The following is a 12345-nucleotide window of genomic DNA, read 5'->3' as shown; positions in this document are numbered from 1 at the left end:
TATATATATATATATATATATATATATGATTAAAATAGGATAAAAATCCTACGATAGTATATATATATATATATATATATATATTTATACGTGTGTGTGTGTGTGTGTGTGTGTGTGTGTGTGTGTGTGTGTGTGTGTGTGTGTGTGTGTGTAGCACTGAAAGGCTCACATATTGATGCATGCAGAAAGTAGCCTTAAATGACATAACTCCTTCAAAAAGAGATTACCGTCTTCACCCCCACTGGCTGATTGCAACTACTTGAACTGCTCCCATCTTCTTCCTTATCCTATGACTGACTACCGCAATAAACTCAGATAGACACTATTTGATCACCAATGAGACTCTCTCCGCCGTTCTGTTGCTTATACCGCTATGACTAGCGCTACTGCTAAAGATACAACCACCAGCATCTGTACTGTTACACTGTCTCTTTCTTTAGCACTGCCGTAACGCGGTGGTTAATACTTCCAATACTGGAAATTACTACAGCTGCTCCTTCTACCACTATTACAACTGCTCCGACGTAACTATTCCCACTTCTTCTGCTACCGTGGCCACTGCTGGTACTGCCGCAACCACCCGAGCATCATATCAGTTTAGTTCAGAGTTCCAACCATCGGAACCTGTTCTACTCGGATCAGACGTGGCATTCTCCTAGTAGTTCCGCAACTTTCTCGTCAAATCTTCTTTGTCGGCCACTGCCATATCAACCTTTTTCATACCCGCACGACTAGTGTCATCGGCCGTTGTTGTTGCCGTTGACATCATCAGCCACCAGCTAGCACCACCTGATGCTTGTAAGCCCTATGCTCCCTTTTGCCCTGTTTCGTATGAGGATCTATCACAAGCTGACTTGATATCATAACATCGTCATCGTCATCACCATCATCATCATCATCCCCCATTTCCATCGCCACTGATGCTGGATGGACTCCACAGCTGGTCTTTCCCGTTTTCTTTTTGTTATCCCCGAACCTATCGTTCTTCATCCACAGACAACACCGTCACCGTTTCCACCGCGGACAGACTATAAGGACAACGTGTGCAAATCAGAGAGTACCGTTATTTTCACCTGTAACTGTAGATACTAACTAATTACCTAACTTACCAACTCACACGCCCGGCCATCCTACCTCCCCGTTCTCGCATACTTTACTCTCTCTTATTTGCTTCATTGTCCGGCATCGGTAACCACAGCGTCAACAACCCCCACAACACCAGCAGCAAGTCCAAGCAGAGCGATAACAATATACTGACCCGCTACTTAAACGGATTATACAACGCATTGCTCTTTCTTTCTCTGTTTCTTTCTTTCTTTCTATCTCTCTGTTACTCTCTTTTGTTTATTGAATTTAAAAAAAAAAGAAATTAAAAAGTGTTTATGATTTTTTCCCCTATAAATACGTAGATCATTCGTCATCTTTGAAATAATTTTTGCTTCACTCAGCTGCAACCATAATGCACCATTTGTTTTGATATTTCTTTATACGAGACTTTCACTTTTCATCTTTGCGCACATTATTTCATTTTCTCTCCTACTTCTTTTCTCGGTCTTTTTCTTCTCGTTGCAACTGCCTCTCTGTAAAGTGCCATGTTTTAACTTCTACGGCTCATAGCTTAACTCTGACATATTCCCCCCACCCACCCAATTACCTTTATCAGAATCACACAACTGAATTCGTAATTTCCTCGATCTGTATCCAACGACGTATCTCTCTAATATCCTTATAAACACATAAAGTTAAAACCGTGATTTTATAGATTGTCTCCCTTGTGATTAACCCGACCCCCTAACCCTACGGAGATCCCTGTACTTTTTTTCCTCTCCATGCTGAATATAATTGTATAACTTCAATCATGCCATGGAAACTATTCCGCAGACGGAGTCGCATATGGTACCTCGTGTTTTTCTGTATGCTTTACGGATTGAACCAGCTAGGAAGTTTCTATTACTCTAGAAACTTTCTGTCCTTAGGAAGCAGACACCTAGATGTCGTGGTCGCCCCAGGTGACGATGGAAATGGGGTGATGATGCGAAAACTTCTTTCGGAAACCACTACAGGGAATACTTCCACAAACGATACAGCTCACAAGCCACAAAAACTTTACCCAACGGATTTATTTTCATCAGAAGAGATAAAAAAAGGGGCCATTATCCTCTATATTGCAGGTATCATATACATGTTTGTGGCCCTGGCGGTTGTATGTGATGAGTTCTTTGTGCCCTCACTCAATGTGATCATTGAGAAGTTGGACATCTCCGAGGATGTGGCTGGGGCCACATTCATGGCAGCTGGTGGCAGTGCCCCGGAACTTTTTACAAGTATTTTTGGAATTTTCGTTTCTTACAGTGATGTGGGAATCGGAACAATTACAGGTTCTGCAGTGTTTAATATTTTATTTGTTATTGGTATGTGTGCCTTATTTAGCAAAGAGGTCCTCGCACTCACTTGGTGGCCCCTCTTTAGGGATGTATCCTTTTACAGCCTAGACCTTATTATGTTGATAGCGTTTTTCGATGATGAAAAAATATATTGGTGGGAAGCATTGCTTCTACTTCTCAGCTACGCCACCTATGTCATTTTTATGAAATTCAACACGACTATTGAGAGATTTGTCAAATCCAAATTATACCGAAGGACTGTTACCCGTGTCAAAAGCACTGACAATCTAATTGAGGTGAGTTTCCTTTTTATATAGCTTCAATATTTTTTATAAAATTTCCAATATTTTTATACATTTTCAATATTTTTTATATATTTTCATTACTTTTTATATATTTTCATTAATTTTTTTATGCGTTCAATACTTTTATGTACCTTCAATATTTTAATGCTTTCAATTTTATAAGTTTTTATTCTTCCCATTTCCCATCAAACATATTCTACATTAGATAGGCATTAAACAAAGAGAAGGTGAGGAACTGAACAAAAGAATATAAGATTGCGGCTTGATGTACCCGAAATCTACATTAGTTGTAAATATCTGATCATTACTTTTTCTGTGAACTGTCTCCTTCTTCTCTCACATGGCCCTTCTCATTCCCCCCTCTCTCTCCCCCTCTCTCTCTCTTTCTCTGTACATGTGTGCATGCAGATGCGAAAGTATATATAATCATCCAATTTTCATCGATATATACAACATTTATTTTCTCATTTATATATATATATATATATATATATATATATATATATGTTTATGTTTATATATATATAAATTTGCTTATTCAGTAATATTTCACCTTTTATTTATATCAATCCTTTAATTTATGAAGCTCGATTGAACTACAGAGCATATATAAATAAGTAAATAAATGACATTATATATATATATATATATATATATATATATATATATATATGTATATATATATATATGTATATATATATATGTATATATATATATATGTATATATATATATACATATATATATATATATATATTAGTGATGGGACGATTCCAATAATTTTCCCGATTCCGATACACTCACAGAGTCTATTTTAAATTCTTAATTCCGATACGATTATCGATTTCGATTCTGGTACTTTTTAAATTTCTAAAAAATATAGAGTTGAAAAAAAAAAACATATAATATGTGCATATAATTTTGCAAAGACAAAAATACACTTGCAGTAGTGATATATACATTTTAGTTTTAGTGATACTTTAAAATCATTAAATATTTATCAATTCATCTTTAATGCGAGCCATGAAAAATTAAATGCTAAACAAAAAGCAAAGAAATAAAAATAATTAAAAGAATCGTTTTCTTTTTTTTACCAGGAAATAAGCACAATTTTCTCTGATTTCGATACTTCAAAAAATTCAAAATTTTCGATTCCCGATTCCGATTTTGATTACTCGTCCCAACACTAATATATATATATATATATATATATATATATATATATATATATATATATATATATATACCGTGTATCACAAGTTGATCACAAGTGTCCGATCATAGGTTCAACAAAAGCTAATGCATTTTATCTAAAAATGTACATCCGATAGACACTGTGATATATTGTTTTTAAATAAACTATATAATATCCGTATACACATACGTACACCTATAAAATTCTTTACTTTTTTTTAATTAGTTTTTAATCATTATTATATTTTTATACTTATTTTTTTTAACAATTACTGCTTTTTGATAAATGCCGTTTTTTCAATATATTAATAAATTGGAGAAATTAAAATTTTAGATCGATGTGTATGTGTGCGCGTGTGCGCGTGTATGTGCATAAACTGAAAATAGCATACTATTTCTGATGAAATATTAAATTTTACCGGAAAAGTTGAATTTATTGTATTATTTAATAATTCTATTTAACACACACACACACACACACACACACACACACACACACACACACACACACACACACACACACGCACGCACACACGCACACACACATATATATATGCATATACATATTGCAGAAAATCAGAACATATTCTGTAATGCATGTATAAATAAATATTATGCGTTTATTTTTATTAAAATTAAGCACACTGCTAGCGTTCTCTCTTACTAAACTTACACCCCCCACACACTCACTCACACATACACATATACACATAAATGTAATATATGTATGTAAGAGCATGTTTTATAGTTACTATTACTATTCATAGTTATATATATATATATATATATATATATATATATATATATATATATAGTGTATGTATAGTGTTATATGCTGCATATGTATATATGATATATATTTATGAATCAGTGTATATTTATAGTGTATAGTGCATATATGATGTATATATATGACATAGTGTGTATATGATATATATGTTATATTGTATATATGTAGTGCATATGCTATGATATTATATATATATATATTTATATATTAATATGTATATATATATATTTATATATTAATATATATATATATATATATATATATATATATATATATATATATATATATATATATATATATATACATATTTACCTTCATGTATACATCTATTTCATTGTTTTATGTTTGGGAATTTCCAAGGTTTTACATAAGTAGGGATCAGCAGACTAGTTTGAAAAGGACTTAAGCCCAACCACCTTACAAAAAATAACAAGAAAGTAAAAAATAAAAAACTGTTTCACCCTCCCTCTACATAGTATTCCAGTCACTGTAAATGGTTATCTAATTAAGTCGCTGTCACGGTTTTCTTTAAGTAGGAATATTACATGCTGTAAAAACTGGAAAGGTAAATAGAATATCAAAGATCCCCGCCTAGCTAAGACAATCTACGGCAATACATCAGTGACATTTGAATTTCGTCCGATTTTAAAAGGCAGCCGGGTTTTGATAGAAAATTAATTAACACAAATTTTATTAGACGAGCATTATTAGTGCAAGTGAGCTCTACTCAAATTCCATTGCAACTTTTTTTATTACCAGATACAAGAATATTATATTTTTGGAATTTTTGAATTTGAATTAATTGGTTATTTGAACTACTCTTCTCATCTTGAATGATATTTACGTCAAGGTCGGAGGTTACATCGGCTGAAACGTTATGGGAATAGCATCCAAGATGAGAACGGTAGTGAAAATAATCCAAATAATACAGATACAAGCACACTTTAGGCTATCTACAATTACATAATATTCTAAGCTTAAGGAATAAGGAAAGTTCACCAATCACAAAGTTGCACATATTAGTATTTCCTTAGCATGAAAGATTCTCACAGATGTCATTATAAATGATCGTTCACTAGCAAAAACAAAGTCTTACCAGGCGCGTTAGTGACAACAATTCTTCGCAGATTTTCAGTATTCTATGCTTCTTCTATCAAGGTTATAACTCACTCAATGTTCTTGCGAGAGCCATTTACCATCTGAGGTTTTGCTGATAACAGGCGTTGACGTTTATGTGTAATTGTTCTATACAGCTACCAGTGGAGGTCTGGAAGGTGCTCTCCGTCCTTAGTCTATCCATTCTTCCAGACAATTCACAAGTAACTTTTTGAGGCAGAAACCAACACTACTGCTGGCATGCTTTGTGTTTGTATACTCGTGGATCAGCTTATAAGATTTTCTTACAGATCTACATTAGCAGCTTCAATTCCTTTGAATTTGTGTAATATTTTTTCTATATTTCTAGTTATTATTATCTTTATTATTTTAATTATTTTAGTCATCATCATCATCATCATCATCATCATCATCATCATCATCATCATCATTTCTTACTCACTAGGAGTTTTCAAACCAATCATTACCAATGATCTCTTGTTAGTAAAAGTAGGTGGTATTTCTTGGATTCTGTATGCGTCACACAATTGCAATTGACTTGGTCTACGCTAATTATTTGCTAGTGATATTTCTTGATGATAACTACCGGAAATCTGCTCTAAAATTTCAGTGACAATAAGCATCTTCAAGGAACTATTTTGACCTCAACAGGAAGAATATGAGGAGACATATTGTCACTCAGATTTCGGGTAAAATCATCAGCTGTTATTAGTAAGAACTCAATGATAAATGATTGGAGTGAGAACGCAAAGTGAGTTGCAATTTTGGTCAAAGGAAGTGAAAAATATTGAAAATCTGGAAGAATTTGTTGTCATTTAGACTTAATAGACAACTACTTATTTTTATCAGTGAGGAATCATTGATAAAAGTTGAGTAAGAACTACTGATTCAGAAATAATAATATAGAACATTTGAGAACAATGAAAACTAGCTTTAGAAGAAGTGGAAACTGAGGAAAGACAAAGACAGAACAAGAAAACTGGCAGAAACTAGACACTTCTGGAGCAATATAAAGGAGAAACTACAAGACCACAAGAGGATTAAAACATGCAGGGGATAAGGGCAAAAAATAAATTATTTCACTTTCTATCAACAAAATAAAAACGGAAGGCGAGAAGCGCTAATATAGACTATGTGAGATGAAGAAGGGAAAACTCAAAACAATGGAGAGTATAAAGCTACTTAATCCAGAATTATTAATTAGTTAAGTAGTTAATGGATGCAGTAATTAAAAATACTTGTCATTCTGGAAATGAATTCTATCAAAGCAACAAGCATTTAAAATATGATAAAAACATGGTAAGACAATTAGGACCTTTCATAAACTGAATAAAGGAATAAAGGAAAAATGCAGGAACATCAATCATAGAACCAGAAAGCTAATGACTATACACAAACACAAGACTATAAGGATGATGTTGATAAACTCTATGCATAAAGAAAATAAAGAGAACGGGGACTGGTGAGTGTTCAAAAATGTGCAAACAATGTGATTAAAGTTCTAGAGAAATGCATAGTACAGAATACAGAGGCTGATTACTGCAAAAAAAACCCAAAAAAACTGCAGCAATGTAGAAAATACAGAAAACACTTAAAGAAGCAACAAAACGGTCAGAAAAAATAAAATGGGATGAGTGGCAACTGCATGGACTATTTATAAAATTTGCCAAAGAAATGCAGCATAAGAAAATATGAAAATGCCTACTAAAAGGACAATTTAAAAGAAAAACGAAATTGCCACTAATGTTATCAGAAAAGAATACAAAACCACCGAGAAAAAGAAAAACCTATTAAAACAGAAAATGTAGACATTGTGGACAAAGATACGATAAACTAAACTATGTCATAAGTAAATGCAGCAAGCTAGCCTAAAAGAAAATAAATGGTGGAGAATTGAAATAGGGGAAAACGATATAAAAACAAAATGAATAAATTAAACTTTACAAAATCCACTAAAACATTGAATTTTTTTTTTCGCCATATTTTTTTTCATTACATTGCACGTTTTATTATATACCTTGTTGCTGTGTTTGGTGGCAGTAATGAACCTCACTGTATTTTGTGTTATGCATTTCTCTAGAACTTTGATCAACTTGTACACAAATTTTTCAATGGTCACCAGGCCATCTCTTCTTTTTATCCTTTTTAGCGTAGATGATGATGATGATGATGATGATGATGATGATGGTGGTAGTGGTGGTGGTGGTGGTGGTGGTGGTGGTGGTGGTGGTGGTGGTAGCGGCGGCGTAGGTGGAGATATTACATTTTGAATTACAGTAAAGGAAGTCTAATGGATTGAGGGAGCAGAATGGTTATCAATGCGGCCTGTGATGCTACTTTCTAGATCAGCTGCCTAACACCCTTGGGACAGCCATGAATCCGTTTGCTTTTTCTCCAATTATAGTTTAAATAGTAGGGTAGATTAGACTCTGAAGTTGTTAAACAATAATCCATGCTGTTGCATATGTGTACACACCTGGACACAAATAACTGTATCATTAGGTTAAATTTAAAATATAGACAGAGTTTAAAAATTATTTGTTTGACTTGGGGTAATTTGTTACTACTACATCGTGGACACTTCTTTGACAATCAGTCTGACAGTGGCCTTGCTTCTGTTAGGCTGATGAATGGTGCTGCTCAGGGAATTTTTTTATAAGCCAAAGTGTACTTAATCTTCCTACCACAGTAAGAAAATGTGACACAAGGTCAGGAAAGTTGGATTTTAAAAGCCAATGCCCTAGAGGAAGAACACTGGCCAGGAAAAAATGCCTGGACAGCCCAGTTAGTCTTCCACGGTAGCACTGCCTCAGATGATTAGCATTAAAATAACCCCCTTCTCAAAGAGTTAGAAGGAAAATATTACGAAGGTGGACCTCATAGAACTGCACGGGCTTATACATGAGCCAACAAGGAACGAGTTACCTCAACAATGGCTTACACTCTTGTGGCTTTTACATGTTTCTTCTTGTGTGCTGGCTTTTCAAAACCTCATGTGACCTTGTGTCTAACCTGCTGCAGAAAGGTAACTAAACATTGACACTGGGCAGTGAAGGATTATGGTCCTACGTTTTTGTAAAATTTCTTATAGCTGTACAATTTTATGCTATACTCTTCTTGTACACACTCTTGGATTTGCACAAGAAAGTAAATATGTATTAACAAATAAAGAAATAATTTCTAAAAAATAATCAAATTTTATCTTAAAGTGTTGTAAAAGTATTATAGCAAAATATTGTCCATCATTCTATTAAACTAGGCTGACAATTGTAGCTTTGACATTAACCGTTGTTGTGGAGAGTAAAAAATGGACCAGGATTTACTTTCGGCAGTTTCATAATTCTCATTTGCGTTATTTTGTCCTTTAGTCCTCACATTCAACAAGCGATTTTTCCATTTTTTTTTCTGCTGTTTTCCAGGTCAAAATTTATCCATCTAACATTTATCGTTGGTTATTGTTTGACCTTGAAGTACTATATTTTGTTTTTGTTCCTTAGATCAAATAGCTTCATGTATTGTCAGGGGCGATTTCCATAATTAAAAGAAAATCTTAAGCAAGAGCAATAGTTATATTATTTACTATTATTATTTACTCACTAGGAAATTTCATACGTTATATGTGACTATTACTAAATGGCAATAACAAGTGGTGTTCCCTGGAATCTAAGTAACAACAAGTTTCCTTAGATTGTCAGCAACCCCCGATCCGCCTTTTTTAATAATAAAAAAAATCATTTGGTGTTATCACAACAAACGTTTATCATTGATTTCCGTTGTAATTTGAGTAATGATAAGCTTCCACTACGTTCCAAACCGTTTCGGTAAAAGTTTTGTTTGGTATCACCCTCCCTTGATTTCTCGATCTTCATTGAAGCTTCCTGACAATTTTACGTAATACAACAGAGGCTGGTGCCGCTATGCTATGTGAGTATGTGTCTTAGAAGGTTGGACAAGGTTATAGGATTTCAATTACCTGGGATTCGAACAATATTATTATTATTATTATTATTATTAAGTGCTGTTGCTGTCAAACACGTAAAAATAACATAATCTTTGCTACAGTACATCGGATGGCAAAAACTACCTCACTATACAGCTTTGCATGAGAAAGTATATTGCACGACATCGTCTCAACTGGTATAAACAAGTCATTCACTATCAATCATCCTAAACTGTTCAAAGTATGTCTCACATTGATGTTGATGATCCCAGACCACGCAGTAGGGGACTTGAGACACAGAGGCTTAGCAGGTGGCACAAGCGACATAACAACAGACAGGCGGAGGTGAAAGTCATTCACAAAACGTATAATCTCAGAATCAGACAAGAGGACAAATAATAATAATAATAATAATAATAATAATAATAATAACAATAATAATAATAATGCCGTGTAGTATCAACTGTGGCTAATGGCGCTATATTAAAAAAAAAATTATCATTATGTTTTTTTTTCTGGGGATGAGGCATCCTACTGGATACCGACCATTCACCTACTGCTACAGAGACTCTAACCAAGAAATTATTTTAAGATTCTCTCTAAACGTAATTGTTTTGTATGTCGCTTGTACTTGGTTCACTGGGTATGTTCGCCAGGTAGTTTTTTAAATTTATTTTTTATGCTCTTATAACTACTGGGATGATGGCGATCTTCTTAAGATTCTAGTTTCTTTTCATGTTGTACATAAGAACTTGGTCTTTCGTTATGTTCTCTAACTTAGCTCAATTTAAGTCAGCATCATTAGAGACACTGACATCAGTGGCATGCTGCTTTTGCCCTCTTCAGCTCTACCACTGTTTAATAGCTCCGTTCTCTAGGTATGTAGCTGCATGAATTACCTAGTTATAATGGATGATGCATTTCCAACAGTTCTTTCTGGTATATGTTTTCAGGACTTACTGTGTGTGTGTGTGTGTGTGTGTGTGTGTGTGTGTGTGTGTGTGTGTGTGTGTGTGTGTGTGTGTGTGTACGTGCATATGACTTGGGATAGGATTATATGATTTCCGGCAGTTTCAGTTTCTTTGAATTTGTGTAAGTAGGTTAGACACAAAGTCGGGTGTAGATTTGATTAAAGAGTTTTTCAGTCTATGTCATCATCGATCTAGCCAACATCTATTTCATAGACATTTTTATTATTTACTTACTAGGAGTAGTCACACAGGCAATCATTAAAGATTTCTCTCTGAGAACAAACTGTGGTGTTCCCTGGAGTCTGAGTGGCAAAAGTCTCCTCAGATTTCCAGTAATCTCCACCTCTTTTGATAACATTTGCAGATGAATTTGGGTTATCTTAACATCCGTTTATCATGGGTTTCTCGTTGGCAGCTACCATTGGTCTTCACTGGAATTTGGATGGGATAAGCCTCCCCAAGGTCCCAGCCCTCTTTGCAGTCATTCAGAGGACGTCTGGCTAGTGCTTTCTCTCCTCCCGACCTTCTTCAACTATTTAGTATGGTGCCTGTTGATACCAATTCCCCACCTTTTTTTGTGGGGGGTGGGGGGAGAGATGTGGATAGGGATGGTAAACTTACAATTATGCCGTTTCACTTTTCTTGCTTCACTATAACATTTCTTTGTGTTTTCCCTCTGTAGCGGTTTCTATATGTCTGATTTGCGCCTGTGGCTTATTATTATTATTATTATTATTATTATTATTATTATTATTATTATTATTATTATTATCATTATTATTATTATTATTATTATTATTATTGTACATAATATTAAAACTTTTAGTTTTGTTGCATAAAATTCAAATCATTAATTATTTTCTTGTTTATTCATTTTGTATTTCGTCATATTATTTCGAGTATTTTCTTCATGCAATATATATATATATATATATATATATATATATATATATATATATATATACATGTATCCCCTGTACGAGTAGAATGTTTATCAATGTTCTTTAAGGCCCAAAAAGAAACAATCACTCAGAATCTTTCTCTAAACAAACAGTAAACTAAAATTAAAGTCTCGTTTTAGTCAAAGATATATTTAAAAACTACATAAAAACATCTATGTAAATAATTTCTGTATTTCTCTGATTGATCATTATTTTTTATTGTTGTTCTTTGCACTTTTTGTATTGCGCTATTTTTTAAATGGTATTTTCAAATTAAATTCCAGTTTTACGATATTTTTTTAATGAAAGTACAGAATCGTTACAAAACACTCCCCCTCTTCCATGTTAAGAATGGCTTTCTAAATAATAACATTATTATTTTATCACGGTACAATAAGCGCATAAGTGCCTTTTTTTTACTGTTAACTAAGTTTTTACTCCTTTGAATACCATGTCTCAACCAGACAAAAGTTCAAGGAACAGTTTATAGAGTTTTTAGGATATCTCATCTCTTTAAAAAGAAATTACATAGAAAGAGGGAAAGATATAGCCTCCCACTTCCGAAAAAGATTCGTGACAGTGAAATCTGTAATAAAATTCGCATCTTTATCTGCAATCCAACCATATTTGGTACAAATACACTTTATGTCTAGATGTCCACAAAGTTAATCTCATGAATGCCTGCTTAACAATCTGTTTGATGGCC

The 12345-nt window shown here is 33.6% G+C and overlaps 1 protein-coding gene across 1 annotated transcript in view; it reads left to right on the top strand.

The window, feature by feature from the left end:
• The first annotated feature begins 343 nt into the window (after nt 1-343).
• Nucleotides 344-12345, top strand: part of LOC145276925 (sodium/potassium/calcium exchanger 2-like) — a 501841-nt gene continuing 489839 nt past the window's right edge. Inside the window, exon 1 of the mRNA XM_080128398.1 lies at nt 344-2680. Coding sequence (XP_079984524.1) covers nt 1859-2680 — 822 coding nt within the window. The 5' untranslated portion in view covers nt 344-1858. The remainder of the gene's footprint in view (nt 2681-12345) is intronic.

This window comes from Euprymna scolopes, chromosome 5 (genome assembly GCF_053919585.1).
Source record: "Euprymna scolopes isolate OS-2025 chromosome 5, ASM5391958v1, whole genome shotgun sequence".
NCBI lineage: Eukaryota > Metazoa > Mollusca > Cephalopoda > Sepiida > Sepiolidae > Euprymna > Euprymna scolopes.
The sequence above is the reverse complement of the archived record's forward strand: the minus strand, read 5'-3'. Positions and strand labels throughout refer to the sequence as shown.